At 50.3% G+C, this 15,675-nt stretch overlaps 6 protein-coding genes across 6 annotated transcripts; 2 read left to right on the top strand and 4 right to left on the bottom strand.

Moving 5' to 3' along the window:
• Positions 1 to 237: 237 nt before the first annotated feature.
• Positions 238 to 1,832, bottom strand: NECHADRAFT_70935 (uncharacterized protein; the record flags this gene model as incomplete). Its single annotated transcript, XM_003048814.1, has 3 exons — positions 238 to 772; positions 818 to 1,280; positions 1,331 to 1,832. The coding sequence occupies 3 exons, from the start codon at positions 1,830 to 1,832 to the stop codon at positions 301 to 303; spliced, it is 1,437 nt and encodes a 478-aa protein (XP_003048860.1). The 3' UTR covers positions 238 to 300.
• A 1,963-nt stretch (positions 1,833 to 3,795) lies between these two features.
• On the top strand, positions 3,796 to 4,952 carry NECHADRAFT_62673 (uncharacterized protein). The gene is made up of 3 exons (XM_003048633.1): positions 3,796 to 3,968; positions 4,074 to 4,451; positions 4,497 to 4,952. Exons 1-3 carry the CDS (start codon positions 3,873 to 3,875, stop codon positions 4,650 to 4,652), a joined length of 630 nt encoding a protein of 209 aa, XP_003048679.1. The 5' UTR covers positions 3,796 to 3,872; the 3' UTR covers positions 4,653 to 4,952.
• Positions 4,953 to 5,318: 366 nt separating this feature from the next.
• NECHADRAFT_46676 (uncharacterized protein) lies at positions 5,319 to 8,206 on the top strand (the record flags this gene model as incomplete). The annotated part of the gene is made up of 5 exons (XM_003048634.1): positions 5,319 to 6,184; positions 6,240 to 6,710; positions 6,760 to 7,082; positions 7,135 to 7,561; positions 7,612 to 8,206. 5 exons carry the CDS (start codon positions 5,319 to 5,321, stop codon positions 8,204 to 8,206), a joined length of 2,682 nt encoding a protein of 893 aa, XP_003048680.1.
• Positions 8,207 to 8,985: 779 nt separating this feature from the next.
• Positions 8,986 to 10,428, bottom strand: NECHADRAFT_95400 (uncharacterized protein; the record flags this gene model as incomplete). Its single annotated transcript, XM_003048815.1, has 1 exon — positions 8,986 to 10,428. One exon carries the CDS (start codon positions 10,426 to 10,428, stop codon positions 8,986 to 8,988), a length of 1,443 nt encoding a protein of 480 aa, XP_003048861.1.
• A 1,335-nt stretch (positions 10,429 to 11,763) lies between these two features.
• Positions 11,764 to 12,747, bottom strand: NECHADRAFT_46630 (uncharacterized protein; the record flags this gene model as incomplete). The annotated part of the gene is made up of 1 exon (XM_003048816.1): positions 11,764 to 12,747. One exon carries the CDS (start codon positions 12,745 to 12,747, stop codon positions 11,764 to 11,766), a length of 984 nt encoding a protein of 327 aa, XP_003048862.1.
• A 456-nt stretch (positions 12,748 to 13,203) lies between these two features.
• On the bottom strand, positions 13,204 to 14,472 carry NECHADRAFT_83615 (uncharacterized protein; the record flags this gene model as incomplete). Its single annotated transcript, XM_003048817.1, has 1 exon — positions 13,204 to 14,472. The coding sequence occupies one exon, from the start codon at positions 14,470 to 14,472 to the stop codon at positions 13,204 to 13,206; it is 1,269 nt and encodes a 422-aa protein (XP_003048863.1).
• Between the last annotated feature and the right edge of the window lie 1,203 nt (positions 14,473 to 15,675).

Raw genomic sequence — 15,675 nt, forward strand, 5'->3', positions numbered from 1 at the left:
GTAGATATGGTTACGAGGCATTGAGCGATGCATCATGAATTTCTAGTTATGTTTAAATACCGCATTCCCGATCAGATATCACTTACACATTTGTACTAGAAATCTTGCTTGTGCTGTGTCTCGGTGATCGGGTTCCGAGAGTCTTGTCCGGTTATTTTCATTCTTGGGTACTGATATGATGCCGTGATACGAAGGACGAAGGACTGCAGCCATGCAAGAGAATATCCTGTTCAAGATGAGGTTCATCATCAGAGTAAATTTCGCTAAGCTACTTGTACTTCACATTCATTACACATCAAATCATTCCAAATTCCATTTTCTCTCCCACCCTGGAAAGAAAGGCATCTCATCCAAAGTGCGCGGCTCCCAATCCTTTGGAATCAAGCCCTTCTCCACCTGCTCACGCTCCCACTCTTTCAAAGTTGGCTTTGCGACGTGCTCTACATGCCATGTGCCTTTATACTTCATGAGGTTCTCTTTTCCTTCGTTTAGGACCTTGAGGACAAGAGAGGGAATGTAGGGCTCGTCTCGGAATTCGGATAGTGATGTGAAGAGGGCTTTGAAGTTGAAGACGATGGCCCCGGAGAGGGGAAGTCTGCGGAGGGTTTGCCAGTCTACTCGTAGGTGGAGATCTTCTGGGGTTAGAGATGGGTTTTGTGAGTCTCGGTGGCTGAAATCGGGGTGGTCGGCGGGGAGAAACAGGGGCTGTCCGATCTCGAGACCCCATGAGCCTCGTTGGATTGGACTGTTTGCGGGCATCTTTGTGAAGAAACTATACGAGTAAGCTAATGATCACTTAGAGATGGGCTGTGCTTACCGATCCATGCTAAATTCCATCTTCTCTTTATAGTCAGGCACCGGGGCATGAATCTCTGGCAACCCAAGTCCCATCTTCTGACTCAGCTTCCAACCAACAGAAGAACAGATCACACCAGCTCTGAAGGTATATCGACCCGTTGCGGGATCCCGCAGTGTGAGTGCAAAGTCCTCAGGGACGTGGTTGAGGATAAAATGCAGGGGTTCAATCCTGTCCAGATCCTGCTTGTTTCCTAGAATGTGGTTCACAAAAGTGTTGCCGTGGAGTTCAAATGCCTGAGGATATCGTGCACAGAGAAACTGGATGATCATCTCCATAAGCTCCTTGACTGCGAGTTCAGAACCCGGAAGCGCCTGCAGCACGTCTTTACCGTGCTTAGCGTAAAGTTCCTGACGCTGACGGATGCGTTCTGGATAGGTATTCTCCACTTCCAACCAAAAATCCGTGTCTAGTTTCTTGAAAGCTATTGCATATTAGCTCCAGTGGGTTCGAGTTGGATCCACTATCACTTACACATTGTTTGGTGGTAAGCCCACCGGAAAGGACGATAAGGTCTCGGGAGCGCAGTTTTGGCATTGAAGTTTTTCAGAGGCGCAGGCAGAGGGACACCGGATAGCTTTGCATAGTCGGGAAAGTCACCGAGCTTCTTGAGCTCACTGACGCTGAAGCCGGTAAAGTTGTATTTGGCGGGACTAGCAGTGCGATAGTCCTCATCCAGTCTCAAAAGAGGCTTGAAGGCAAGATCTACAGGGTTTGTTGCGAATTCGGACGAGATCTCTTGGAGAACATGTCGCTGCGAGGGCGGAAACACCTTGGTGTAATCCACCTCAGAAGTCCTCTTTACCGGCTCTGGAGGAGGAGATGACGGCCATCGCGTGTATTGAGTGATCGCCTTTCGCTTGTGAATAAGGGTATGAGCGAGGATGCCAAGGCATGCAACAGCGCTAAAACAGAAAGACAGAGCGAGCACTGTCTTGACCGTCGCAGGCTGAAGAGTCTCGGAAAAGACAAGCATGATTACCGTTCGCCTATTTGCTTAATGGAAAGGATTCGGAACAAACATTATCGACGTAGGTAGCAATCTCGGAACTCCAAGTTGCGGGATTCCTTTTTTTATGAGTAACTCTTGCACAAACACCCCCTCGATTACATTGCAGAGAGCAAGACACACGTCAAATACGACCGGATCAGGTCACAGTTGGAGAAAACCGCCCGCGGGTTAACATTGCCAGTTGGGGACTAGGACAAACGCGGGGTACAGAAGCAAGCTTATCGGATCGGCAGTGATAAAAGGACACAGGTACACGGTGGATACGCCACCGGACGCGGAGAGGGTGTGTACCACTTACAGAAGGTGGATGAGAGTGGGCGGGCGTGATAACGGCTCGGGTTTGTGAGGGAGGTCGAGACCTAGAGGCTGATGATACGAGGCAGGGCGGCTTCGGTTGCAGGCGCGTGACGCAGTTGTTACGGATAAGCAAACCTATTTAGTAGGGTTCTCTACGAGCTGTTCAAGAATCCGTTGCAGCTCCCTGTACTTCTGTGAGGACGGTTGATGCATTATGTAAATGGGTAGGAATGCCGGGTAGCCCGTGGGGTTATGTCACAGCAACATGTCATTGTGCAGTGTTTGAGTGCTGGACGATATCAGGGAAGTGCTGTAGGAGGGCACAGTGGGATCAAGCAGAGGCATACCACGCTATCAACATGATCATACAACCGAGGTAATGCACTGTTCCTTTCAAGGCCAACCGGATTCTCCCTGTTGATGAAGCTGTGAACTGCCTTTGATTGGAACCTCGGTTGGCGAAATCCATCTTTCCATAGTATTTCGGGTCTTATCTCCGACCTGGCCGTCATTGGCTCCCTCTGAGACTCGGATGCTGGTTTCTGCATGGATGTGACTGGTGGAGAGGAGATACTGATACGGTTCACGGGGAGTTCCTACTGGCCAGGGCATATGCTCATGCCAGCACACTGAGTTCAAATTGTTGGAATTTCGCAATGATAGAGTCTTGAGAACACTATTGTGCTATTCACTTGCAAACGCAGGATTATTTCAAGTCCTCGGCTCTTTGATGTACCCGGTGTGTACTTGCTTATGCTAGTGATGCCCAAGTACGCCCGCGCAACACCACTCATGTCAAGACCATACACCTTTAAAACTTGAGTAGCTATACGAAACTTATTTCTTAAGCCCATTCATAGAAAACCCCAGCGCTCGAGGCCGAAAAGCACTTCTTATTGTAGAGTTACACAGGGCCACGTGCTTGGGTCAGAAGCATGTATGCGATGGTGGGCATATTCTCAAGCGTAATTCCAATAGACTCTTTCAATAGTGAGTATAGATATTAAAAAATCATAGACATGGCCTTAATGTGTCTTGAAACTTTAATCTTTTCAACACGATATGCTCCCTTAACAAATTATTCTCCTGCGGTGAAAGGTTTGAGCGGTGCATGGCAACATGTGAGACAGAAGCGCGCATGAACGCATATTCCTGGAAGAAGACGTCTCATATAGGCCCTGTTCAGATAGGTGAATATTGATAGAATTAATATTAATTTTCCTTGATATTAACTTCAAGGGTGAGTTGTCTGGTCTGTCTCGATATCTACCTACCCATCTACCCTGGACCTTTGAAGCTGTGGGGCCAGAGTGACAGGGATTGTTTGGGCTGGCGTTTTCCCCATATTGAGCCACCATGACCAGAATGGACAATCTCTTGAGAATGGTGGCTAAAAGCCTCTAGTATTCTTGAAATCTGCCCTGAAAATACCTGCTCGTATGCTCATTCTCAAACACGGATACGACGTCTGGAATTTATGGAGAAATAAGGGATGAGAAAAGGGGTCAGAGGGTAAGCGGATCTTTACTTATCCCGGGCCTGCAAAGCACGCGTCGCAACACGTGAAACAAGGCCTCTCCACTCGTCGCTCACTCACTGCAAAGTAGCAACATCATCTCAAGGGCGGCATCTCATCTCGTAACCCACAATCAATCAATCGCTTTGTGCTTTACAATTCGCTCGTTATAGTCGCTGCTTGCTTTAAAGATGCCTTCTCCCATTCTCGCCGCTACTTTTCAGGCTGCTGCCCTCTCGACTGCGTCTAATGTGCTGGCTCAGCTCATTGAGGCGCGTCAGCAGAACGTGAGTTTGAGTTCATTGTGAATCACTGCAATTGATTTGAATCGCCATTAATTGCCGTGACTACTACCTCAATCAGCTAGCCCATTTGTTAACTCATTCCGATAGCGCCCTGTAACTCTGGATCTCCTTCCTCTCCTCCGCTTTGTCACACTCACATTGATCACTGCCCCTCCCAACTATCATTGGCAGCAGTTCCTGGAGCGCACATTTCCGGCGTATCCATCTGGACGCCCACAGGAGCGTATCGGTGATGTTGAAATGGCACCCGCTGAGGATGCGCCCGAGCTCAAAGAGGGCTATGAGGAGCGCATGGCTGAGGTCAATCGGGATCGGGAGCCCAAGTTCAGCATGAGGAACACACTAACAAAGTGGTTTGTTGACTGTATCTCTGCTGGTGCCATCATGAACACGGTGGCTTTCCTCATCATTATGGGTGTTCTCAAGGGTCAGGCTTCATCTCAGATCTGGAGCAACATCAAGACGGTTAGTTCATTTTCTACATTATCGCTCATTGTTAATACCTCCTAGGAAACAATCCCCATCATTGTTGCCGGCTACAAAATCTGGCCGATTGCTTCCATCATCAGCTTCAGTTTCATCCCCGTCCACCGACGGATCGTGTTTTTGAGTTTCATTGGTCTGCTGTGGGGCATCTACATGAGTCTGGTAGCTTCTAGAGTGTAGAGGTCTAGCAAGATAGGCGTCTGGAGTAGTGGCTATTGCCGCTGGTCATGGATTTGATATTGCCGGGCATGGCCTGGTTTGGATGAACTTTGGGATTGTGTTGCCCTGAGGATATAGAGCACAAGAAACTGCTCGGAACCTGCGGCCTGCGTGCTGGCTTCGTTTTTCCGCGTTGGAAAGAATCTACTTTACGCCTGGGATATTGGTTTTATTCTATGAACTATTCTCTACGCTAGAGATGGTGTTGTCCTTTCCATCTCCGTTGAGTCATGCTCTTGAAATTCAAAACATGGCATACCGAGCTTGAATCAACCGGTAGGATATACCCTAAGTGCTGCATACTCTGACCCTTGATAATCACGCACTTGAGATCACCTCGGCAGTGATTCGATTTCTGTGGTCCAGGGTTCCATCCCGCCGCCAGATCTGGTCGTTAGCCCGAGCTATCATGGGGAATGCCAAGGACTATCCCCTGCAGCGAGCACTATCACACTATAACCCTTAATGCGAAACTCGTATTTAGGATTTGAACATCGTGTTGTATGGGTCTGGTCAGGGGTTGGGCTTCTGATCGACATTGGTTATATAACTGGGCAATGGCACACCTGAAGACTCAATGGCTCCATTGCCTTGGAATTCGACGTCAATATCGGTACTGCCGTGAGAATGCGTCTTTTCCAAATCGCATCGGCGCTTCTAGGCGCGCAAGTCGCCTCGTCGACAGCACTTCGTCGGGCCGCAGACACAACCGGAACCATCGGCTCTGGTGACTTCATTGTCGAGTTTGCTGATACGATTAAGTCGGCGTCGGCCTTTTACGATGCCCTCGAGTCGGAAGGAATCAGTGCAAATCCTCGTGCCGAATTCAGTTCCCGCCTCTTCAACGGCGTGTCTTTCCAAGTCCTGAACGCGAGTGGCAGTGATGGAAAGCAGATCCTGCAACAACTTGAAGCGCTGACACAGGTAAAGGCTGTCTGGCCTGTTCGCTCTGTCCGCCTGAATATGCCGGAAACCAGTGAGGCTCCAGCTTTGAATGACACTGCCGGCGATTCTCTGCAACGACGCCAAATCAGCCGTCGGGATGCCGCTGAAGACACCTTTTCGCCCCATGTCATGACCCAAGTCGACAAATTACGAGCAGAAGGAGTTACCGGAAAGGGCATTCGCGTTGCAATCATTGACAGCGGCATCGACTATACCCACCCGGCCCTTGGAGGATGCTTTGGACCTGGCTGCTTGGTTGAAGCCGGCTGGGACTTTACTGGCGATGATTTCCTGCCTGGAACTATCGAGGCCAAACCTGACGCGGATCCTATGGATGACTGTCAAGGACACGGAACTCATGTTGCGGGAACTGTTGCTGCACAGCTCGAGGGCAACAAGTACGGCTTCACCGGAGCTGCACCTGGAGTCAAGCTAGCAGCGTATCGTGCTTGGGGATGTCGTGCCACATCTACCAACGAGATTCTACTGTCAGCTTTCATCCGGGCTTTCGAGGAGGGGGCTGATATCATATCTTGCTCAGATGGCGAGTGAGTTATTTCGACACTACTGGACCGTTCTGTTGCGCTAATAATTGCTTGTCAGTGCTGGCGGCTGGCCCTCGGATGTCTGGAGTGTTCTTGCCACACGCATCGTAGATGCGGGAGTGCCCGTCGTCATCTCTGCAGGCAACGACGGCGGTCTTGGTCTCTTCTACGCGTCAGCTCCGGCTACGGGACGTGGAGTGACAGGTGTAGGCGCAGTTACTAACACAGAGTTCCCAGCGCTGCTCACCGCCGGCTCGTACATTGTTGAATCCAACAAGACGAGTCAAGAGTTTGGATTCTTGCCTGGATTCCCTGAGTTTCCTGAAAATGTTACCCTTTCTTTGTGGTCTGCTGCTGATGCCGACAATGCTTGTTCGGCATTGCCTGATGATACTCCGGATTTGAGCAAGCGAATTGTTCTGCTGGAGAATCTTGATGCTAGGGCGACCGGATGCTATCCACAGGACCAAGGCACCAATGTGGCTGCTAAGGGGGGCCAATACTTGCTCTACTACGCCAAGGACAACCTGTAAGTCCATAATCCCGCATCGACTCTCAAAGGATATTGACAAGCCAAGGACAATGCGTGATGAACTCTATAACTACGCGGAAGGCATCCAGGGCGTGGCAACAGTCCCCCCTTACGTCGCCCAGAAGTGGCTCTCCCTTCTAAAAGAGGGCAAGACTGTCACAGTCTCTCTACCTGGGGGAAACAATACTGCTGTACGCCTTGAGCAGCTCGAGAACAACGTGAGCGGAGGCTACATGGGGGATTTGTCTAGCTGGGGCCCAACTTGGGAACTGGCCATGAACCCCCAGATCGCCGCACCTGGAGCGAATATCCTTAGCACGTTCCCAGTGGCCATGGGAGGCTACAGAGTTATGACAGGAACCAGCATGTGTATGTTCTCAAGGCGTCGTGATTTCGAGTCTGACTTTGCTAACTCATCCAGCTGCACCTCTCGTCGCCGGTATCTACGCTTTGATCGGCGAGGTTCGCGGGAGCTTAAAGCCAGAACTCCTGAGGCGACTCATCGTGTCAACCGCAAAGCCCCTTGACTGGTTCGATGGAAAGAAAGCAGATCCAGATATGCCAGCCCCGGCACCACAGCAAGGTGCAGGTATCGCCCAAGCCTTTGACGCAGCGCACACCACCGTCGAGCTTAGCATCGAGAGCATCTCGTTCAACGATACCGACCACTTTGTTGGAAACAAGACTTTTAGTGTGAAGAACACAGGAGCTAGCGACGTTGCCCTTCAGCTCTCTCACCGTAAAGCGCCGACCATGTACACTTTGCAGCCAGGCTTGTCTCCTTTGATGGCTGCCTCCTTCCCGAATCCGATAGTTGAGGAGTGGGCTGATATCAACTTCAGTTCTAGGTTCGTACCTGTTGAGAGGTTCTTGTTCTTGAGCTGACAGATTTACGCAGCAAGATTAATGTCCCTGCCGGTGGCTCTGTCGACGTGACTGTCACCTGTACACCTCCAGAGAATGTCAACGGGACTCTGCTACCCGTGTATAGCGGACACATTGCCCTGACAGGATCTAACTCATCCCTGGTGCTGCCGTACCTTGGAGTTGCTGGAAGCATGCGCGATATCCCTGTTCTACAAGCTTCCCAAGTCTATCTTGCCAACTACAACAACGAAGTCCCCGCCAACAGGACCTACACCATCCCACGACCAGATCCCGCTAACCCACCGCTCACGGACCGTGGTGATCAGGATACCACGCCAAATGTCTACATCAAGCCCACTATCGGGACTGCTGCGCTCCACGTTGATGTCTTGCGTGGTGGTGCCAAGGGGGATGCCATCGGGGCGCTGGCTGGTTGGCCACTTCTCTACCTGCCTCGCTCGGACCAGCGGGCCTATGTCAAGGGACTGCTCGCCAACGGTACTGTGCTAGATGAGGGAGTTTATTCCCTGAGAGTTAGCGCGCTGAGGGTGTTTGGCGACAAGGCTGATAAAGACGATTGGGACGTTGTGACGACGGTGCCCTTCAACTTGAAGTACGAATCGTAGGGGGAATTAGGGCTGGACCTGTGTCATATCTTTGAGACTTGGACCTTAGACTAGCATTCAGTCACTGGCCCATGGCTCTATTCTCTGCTCGTGGCGGTCCTCTTTTCACGGAAAGGGGATGTTGTCTAAAGTGAATCTTTGTAGCCTGCAGGTCGTGATACGATAACCTCCACAGCAGTGAGCCCCAGTCATGAGAACCTGTAGAGAGCAGTGATTCTTGACATGAACTGCCCGCTAGAGATGTATATAGAACGGCGACGATGATAACCTTCTCTTTCGTCGTCATTCGATTGTCAACGCAGCTCACAAATGGTAGCAGTACAGAACTTACCCAGAAAAAAAGGAAATATACCCACGTCAGAAACAATGACTTCAACTATCAGAGCCGATCACAGCCACTGGGCTTGTCCACTTCCGCTCCAGGGATGGCCCGGCATCAAGTGCGAGCAGGGCAACGACATGTCGACCGACCATTGCAAGAATTGCAAGAAGAAGAGAGCTGTCAAGGCCAAGGCTCTCAACAGAGACGGAGACAAGATTGGGAAGCTTGCAGAGATCACCGCCACTGGCGAAGAACTGTGGGATTATGATTAGGGTCGGTGATGTGATGATTAGGTTAGAAGGACTACCTAAGGCTACGGGGAAGGAATGATAGGTCTTTGATAACTATAGCTAGGTATTTAGCATAAACATCATCAGCTTTAACTTCCGTGCTGTAGACCCCAGTGATCTGACTGTACGTGAACACGCCAAAGGGAGTCATGGCATGCTTGTGACAGCTAGACCCTCCACCCCTCAACTACACGGTACAAAGTTTCATCAGTGCCAACATTACCCGGAAAAACAACAAATGGAAGACCAGGCCATTTTGACTCGGCCTCGTCACACCTCCACAGCGGCACACCTGGCGCAGCTTGGCCAACGATAAGAGCGCGCTTCATTCTCAGCCCCTTGGTCGCCATGTCTGACGACGTAATTCCACCCTTGGCAATGATATACCGAGGCTTCTGATCGAGCTTTTCTAGAAAAGATACTAGGGCTCGGGCAACGGTCGAACCAATGTCAAGACTCTTGGCCTCATCATCTCCCACAACGAGTTCTCGGCTGGTCATGACAAGGACATCTTGTCCTCTCTTGATTTCTGCCTCTGCTGTTTCGAGAGCGTCTTGAACTTCCTTAGATGCCCCTTCGGGTGATTGGAGGAGTTTGTGAACGTCAAGAACAATACTGGTGAGCTCTTTGCCAGCCAGCTGCCTCAGCGATTCAAGCTGTGCGGTTGTCTTGGGCACATAGGATCCGGCGATGGTAAGACCGCCCACATCTCCTGATAAATGCAACTGACTCGCAGAGATTGGGGGAATGGACGGGATGCCTAGTCGAGCAGAAACGAACGCGGCTCCCGTTCGGAAAAGGAAGCGTTTGCCCGAATCCGAGGCCTTGATCAAGGCAGCCACAACGACGTCAATGTCCTCGTCAGCAGCGGCATTGATCACAATGACAGGCCTTGGCCCTTTAGCCTCTTGGAGGAGTTGACCCAACACAGCATCAACTCCACCAGTGCGAATTATATCCAGACTGATAGATGTGACTCTCTCTTTCGGTATCGCTCCCTTTGTCTTTTCGACCACATAATCTCTTAGGTTGGAGCTTTTATAACCAAACGTAGCGTCTTTGGCAAAAGGTGTTTGGGCGGCAGGGACTAAGTGGTCTCCTTCTTGGACGTAGTGAATGTCGTTTATGGTGTATCGACCTCCTTGGAGGAAAAACGGGCAGAGAATCCAGGCGTCAGCGGCACCGAGAACATGCTCTGCCGCCTCAGCCTCTAATGGGAAGTGGCCGCGGAGTGTGGAGTCACTCCTGAGGACTACTTCGAAAGAGGTTCCTGTCTCCTTCGAAGCGGTGTGCAGGTTCCCACAGATATCGGTGATGAGCTCTTTGGCTTGTTGGGGATGGAGAGCGCGCGAGTTTGTCAGGATGAAGAAGCCGCTGCCTTGATTAGTCTGTTTGAACTCTTCCGCAAGCGTTGCCACGTCCCAAACAGTTAGGATATTGATATCGTGGCATGTTTGCGTGCCGGTAGGATCGTCATCGAGAATGACGAGGATGGGCGTTTTAGGTGATGAGGTAAGCTCTTGTCGAGTCTGGCTCCGGAGGTTGGTCGCTACCACGGGAGGGAGAGCCGCGAGGGTCGCATCTTTGTTAAGGACAGTTTGGCCCGTCATTTTGTGATGACCGCAGGTTGCCCTAGCAAGTCTTATTATTGCTGAGGTGGATGATGTTTGGTGATAATCGCTCAGTGTTTGTTGGATTGCGGGGTTGTTGGTTTGGCTGCATGTGGAGAGCAGCAAACGGAAATGTGAAGAAAGAGAATAAAGTGTAGAAACAAGCACGTAAATTCAACACCAGATTTAAAAACAAAACGTAACTCGAGGAAAAGGCTTCGCGTGAAGCGGTACTATTAGGTAGAACCCTCCTGGCGAATGGTGCCCATGTAGGCTTCAGGACAACTATTCTTCCACATCTCCATTGAAATGCGGTGACACATGAAGTTGATAATTCTCATAAGAAGTGGTGCAACGTGCCAGTAAATAGAAAATCCCATCCAGATCGTGAATAGGCGGACGAATAAGCCTGTTCTTCCTCACAACGGCGACGCGTGTTTGAGCAGACAACGCAACCACGGGTTACGTCTCTCGTCCGCCTTTCACACCTGTTTGAAAACATTGACTACGACGATTTCAAGTCTCGTGACTGACTATCGTCTCTGAAACCATGTGGTAACGCCTTTGAATTCGAGCCACTGCTTGATGTGACAACGCCTTCCCTGGCTACATAAAGTCTTGCCCCCTCGGCAGATTTCTACCTTATCGCTTCTCTGGTACATGTCCATCATCTCGTCCCAGATCTCTTTGTTTGGCACCACGTTTAACATCGCTCACGCTGGGAAACACGATAATACAGTCCAAAGATCCAAGCGCGGTGACTCTGAGGCGGCTACAATGCCTGACTTTCGACCCCTTTTCCGCTGCGCAAGACTACTGAGGGCATGTTGCTTTCGGCGCAGAAAAAGGCCTCCGAGGCCCAAACAAGAAACCAAAACTTTCCCCTACAAGCATAGACAACCGAAATCTCGTGCTGCTCAGTCACTGAGCGAGTCAGAGGAGTACAGTCACTCGAGAATTTGCTTGGTGACGGGAAGTCCGCTAGATAGGTAGAAAATGAGATACTTTCTGGTGAGTTATATAGGTTCATTCTAGTCAATTCTGGTTTCTGAGAGTGTGACTACAAGGTCGTCAGGGAATACATTTAGGGTTCATTCGACAAATAGGTGATTAAACAGCACAATGCCAATGGATGGCAAGTGCCTGGGAGAGGCTCAAGATGCATTGATGAGCAGGCGGGTTTATAAAGGGGGTTCTATAAATCAGGGTAAAGGACGAGGGTACTATACACTAGGGATGGATCGCAATGAATAAAAAATGATTTACCCGTGTTCTCAGTAGCTTCGCTCTGGTCTTTTAAATCGCGCCACTCGATTATCCGAATCGTCGCCACAGTCAGTTCTTGCCTCGGTAGGGCTCCAGTTCAATATCGACCAGCCACGGGTATTGACTGAGCTCACCATCACCCATAACTGCAGCGTTGACAAATAAGGTCTCCCCTAGACCCAGAGGCCTATTATCTCCGCCACAGTGACTTGTATGACAGTACCATTGCGACTTGTACCGTTCCACCGCGTCTTCTCGAGCCTCTCTGTCCTCTGCCGACTCGAACTTGGATCCCTTGAGCCGAGATAGGCTCTCAATCACCACAGACTTCCCGTTGTCGATATCGCTGAAATGTGAAGGCTGGTCAGATATTGTCGGTCTCCAGGCCACCAACTTTGCACCCCAGCTGTCGTGTACATGCCCAAAACAGTGAAGCTTAGGTTGAGCTCTGGCAACGGCACCAAACAGTTGAGGGCATCCGATTCGCTGCCTTTCTGTTGTCATGTCCATGATTCCGTGAGGTGGACCGTGTGTTACAACGATATCGGTTCCCTTTTCGATGGCAAACTCGTGAGCTCCGCTATACTGGAAGCCCCAGTCGCTACTGTTGCCAGTAGTCGGTGTATATGGGCTTGCATACACCCTCAATAGGGCGCCATTGTCGAGTGGAAACTGGTGAGATCCCTCTTCCAGAAATACAATGTCCTCATGTCCATCGAATAGCCGTCTGGCGTCTCCGTAGTCACCGTACTCAATCTTGATGCTCTCTTCGAGATCCTCTTGTGCCAGTCTGCTTGCCTCAGTAATCTTCTCCTTGAAGGCTAAATCATCAAGCGAAAAGTCATGGTTTCCAGCAATGACAATCTTGAGTGGTGCGTCGATTTCCTTGAGTAGGTCAATCGCTTGCTTGAAGTCATGTAGCTTGGAATCGCATGTGATGTCGCCACAGTGAATAACTACATCGGCTGATATATGAGGTTTTCTGTCTTCTTGAAACTGTAACCCGTGGGTATCGGATAGTATGAGAAATCTTGTCTTGATGAGAGGAGACATTGCGTCAGAGTGGTGTGGTTCAGCACAGAAATGCAAGGTTAGGTATAGGATGAAGAAAGTTGTAAGTAAGCATGTGAATGGAGAAGCTCGCATGTGGTATTTATGGTGTGTTGTTGAAATAAAAAAAACCCTTGAAATCTCAACAAGTGGCGACGACGGTTAAGGTTTGGTGCACATTAAAAGCTCAAACCTTGTCAGGGATGCATATAGAGACGAATTAAGCTCTCGCTGAATCTCACTTCATAGAGCTAACTCATATCATGGGGAGGGGGGGCTGATGGTGTCTGTCATCATGGAAAGAAAAGCGTGATGCGTGAAGGGGTACACGTGACCCAAGCACGTGATCTTAGCACTCTCCTTTGAAGTCTCGCGATCACAGCTGGCCAGCTTTTTTCCTTCTCACATAGTATGCATCTCTTTTCCCGGCTCTTATTTATGCCTCATGTTCCAAAACCTTCATGTTTGACTGTCGTCCTGGATGCTGGAGTTCACACTCCAAACCCTCTTCCGAGTCCTTTTCATAACTAACCACTGCAGCCTTTCCACCTCTTCCACGCGTCGATGCCCCGGCAGCTTTCCAACAGCGCCTGTCAAGCCTGCAAGCGTCCACACGTTATCAAGACCCGAGACTTCCCTTTTCGCCTCCAGAACTTTCCGACAAAGGTCGTCGGCTTCCTCAAAACGGCCTTGCGTTGCCAGGGTCAGCGCAAGACTGTTCATGGTGAAAAGCGTGGTTGGATGCTCCGGACCAGACAGCCTCTGACGCACTTCCAGACAACATCTTTGCACCTCTTCCGCTTCTTTGTATTTCCCTCCTCTTGACAAGACGGTTCCAAGGCATTGCATACCCGAAAGCGTGCTTGGATCTTCTGGACCAAGGACCCTTCTGTTGGCTTCCAATAGCCGCTGGAGAAGTTGCTCAGCTTCTTGATTTCTACCGGTCTTACATCGATAAAGAGCCAAATCATGGAGTAGTCGGCCCCATTTCTGAAAGCAACTCTTGTCGCGTGGTTCGATCTCTATGGCGGAGTCGACATGAGAATCCAGCCATTGACAGATTCCTTGACTGCCAGTGTCATGCGGATCTGAATATTCTGATGAAAAGACATGGAGAAGCGTCCGCTTCCAGGCTTCTTCGTCCTTTTGTGGCTGTCTTGGCCAGATCTTCCACTGGGGGACTGATGTTACTGACGAGATCCACATCCGTGCAGAAGAATGTACCGTAGGATGTATCTTGAGCACACCATCTTCTTTCGCAGCGACGATAAGCGAGCATTCAGTCAGGAACTCAATGTCCCGGTCAAGGTTGACCTTGTTACCTCCACGGTAGCGCTGGTAGGCTTCGAGGATGAACTTAGGGATGCCTTCAGGGTTGAGGAAGTTCATCAAGCACAGCAGGTCAGCAGCCGATGATCTCTCTCGACGAAGTTGTTCAAAAATATCTTGCCACACGCCGAGTTTTAAATCTGAAATTGAGCCTTTTTCACAAAGGCTGACTACCTTCTGGCTTAGGACCTCTTCGACTTGAGACTGCCCCGGGGAGCTTTGAGATGATGTCCAAGGCCACCTCTGCTGGGTGGAAGGAGAAGCTGGGCTGATCAGCCCCTTTTCTTCAGCATCTGATACGGCATATTTCAGCGATGCAGTGTCTGGATCCTCGAGGTCTCCACCCTTCGCGTTGAACTGCCCGTCATTTTGCGTCGGCGGATCATCTTTCTCGGTCATGGTTGCTTGAGATATTGCCTTGTACTCAGGAAGTAGAACTGTTAAAATTACGGTGAGTTAAATGGCCACAGCGTGGACGGAAAAAGACGAATAAAAAGGCGATGCCCAGTCGGCTTGGTTCAGAGTTTGAAGATGTCAAAATCACTCAGAGAATCCTTGGCAAGGTTGACAGGACCAGGCACCTGCGCTCAGACCAAAAGATCTCAGGCTCCACACGTGCTCCCCTCCACCATGACAGACTTCCATGGCAACTGACGCGATGCTATCGACAACTCTTTCCCCATATACAAGTGCATCAGGCTTTATTTGAGTCGGACGGGGGAATTAATTCGATGAAAACAAGTTTTGTATCCGAGCTTCACTCCCTTATTCATCCTCCGCACATGCCTCGTTACATTCCATGGTGCGCTGCACCCTACAACCCAGCTTGTGCATGTTGATCACCTTGCTGCAGATTTCCTTGTATCTGAATGTGAAGCACTCGGTAGAGTTGGCATAGCCGTAGCAATCGCCGCGGATCTGGAGGTTGTTGATTGCAGGGTTATCCGTGGTAGGCACGGCTGAGGCCACGGATGAGATGGCCACGGTCACGAGGACGAGTTTCTTTGGATTGTTAGCCATGGTAGCTATAGTCATGATGAGTTCACTCACAGTCAGGGACAGCATGATGAGGGAGTTGACAGAAGGAGACAAGCCTGCGATCTTGCTGCTGAACCAGTACCTGCCCTTAGTATTTATACTTGCCTCGAGCTACGCATTTCCTCCCAGTCCTGTTCGTGGGGGTGTATTATGTACAAGAAATACCAGCCCGCCGACCTCCCACTTCAATTCGATGCGGCTACGGGATCGGAGTTGGCCCGTCCACTTCGCACCGGCTCGCCACGGGAGGCGGGTCACAACCAGGGGTCACCCGAGTTCCGATCTTCCAAGATTCTCTACAACATCAAGGTCTTGGCGACCAACACCAACGATGTGAGAGTATGTATATGGCCTTTTGGTGAAAGTGCTGGGGGGTCCTGAGGGCCTGTTTTCACCACGTTTGCACGGGATACTCTGGTTCGCGTCACTAGCGGGCTCGAACACATCGCCCCGTCGGCTCATATGGGTCAAGCCAGCCGCCACATGTTCAAGCATCCAGGATAATGAGACATGCTCAGTGATTGATTAGATCATTGGTTAGCTGATTGATAAGTGCCACCATGA

Source organism: Fusarium vanettenii, assembly GCF_000151355.1.
Source record: "Fusarium vanettenii 77-13-4 chromosome 8 genomic scaffold NECHAsca_10_chr8_2_0, whole genome shotgun sequence".
Lineage (NCBI taxonomy): Eukaryota > Fungi > Ascomycota > Sordariomycetes > Hypocreales > Nectriaceae > Fusarium > Fusarium vanettenii.

What these genes read in the sequence shown, in the direction of transcription:
- NECHADRAFT_62673 (XM_003048633.1), top strand. Translation starts at nt 3,873, where the DNA reads ATGCCTTCTCCCATTCTCGCCGCTACTTTTCAGGCTGCTGCCCTCTCG. An exon ending in TTGAGGCGCGTCAGCAGAAC is followed by an intron (nt 3,969 to 4,073) that starts GTGAGTTTGAGT and finishes TCATTCCGATAG; the next exon opens with CGCCCTGTAACTCTGGATCT. An exon ending in TCTGGAGCAACATCAAGACG is followed by an intron (nt 4,452 to 4,496) that starts GTTAGTTCATTT and finishes AATACCTCCTAG; the next exon opens with GAAACAATCCCCATCATTGT.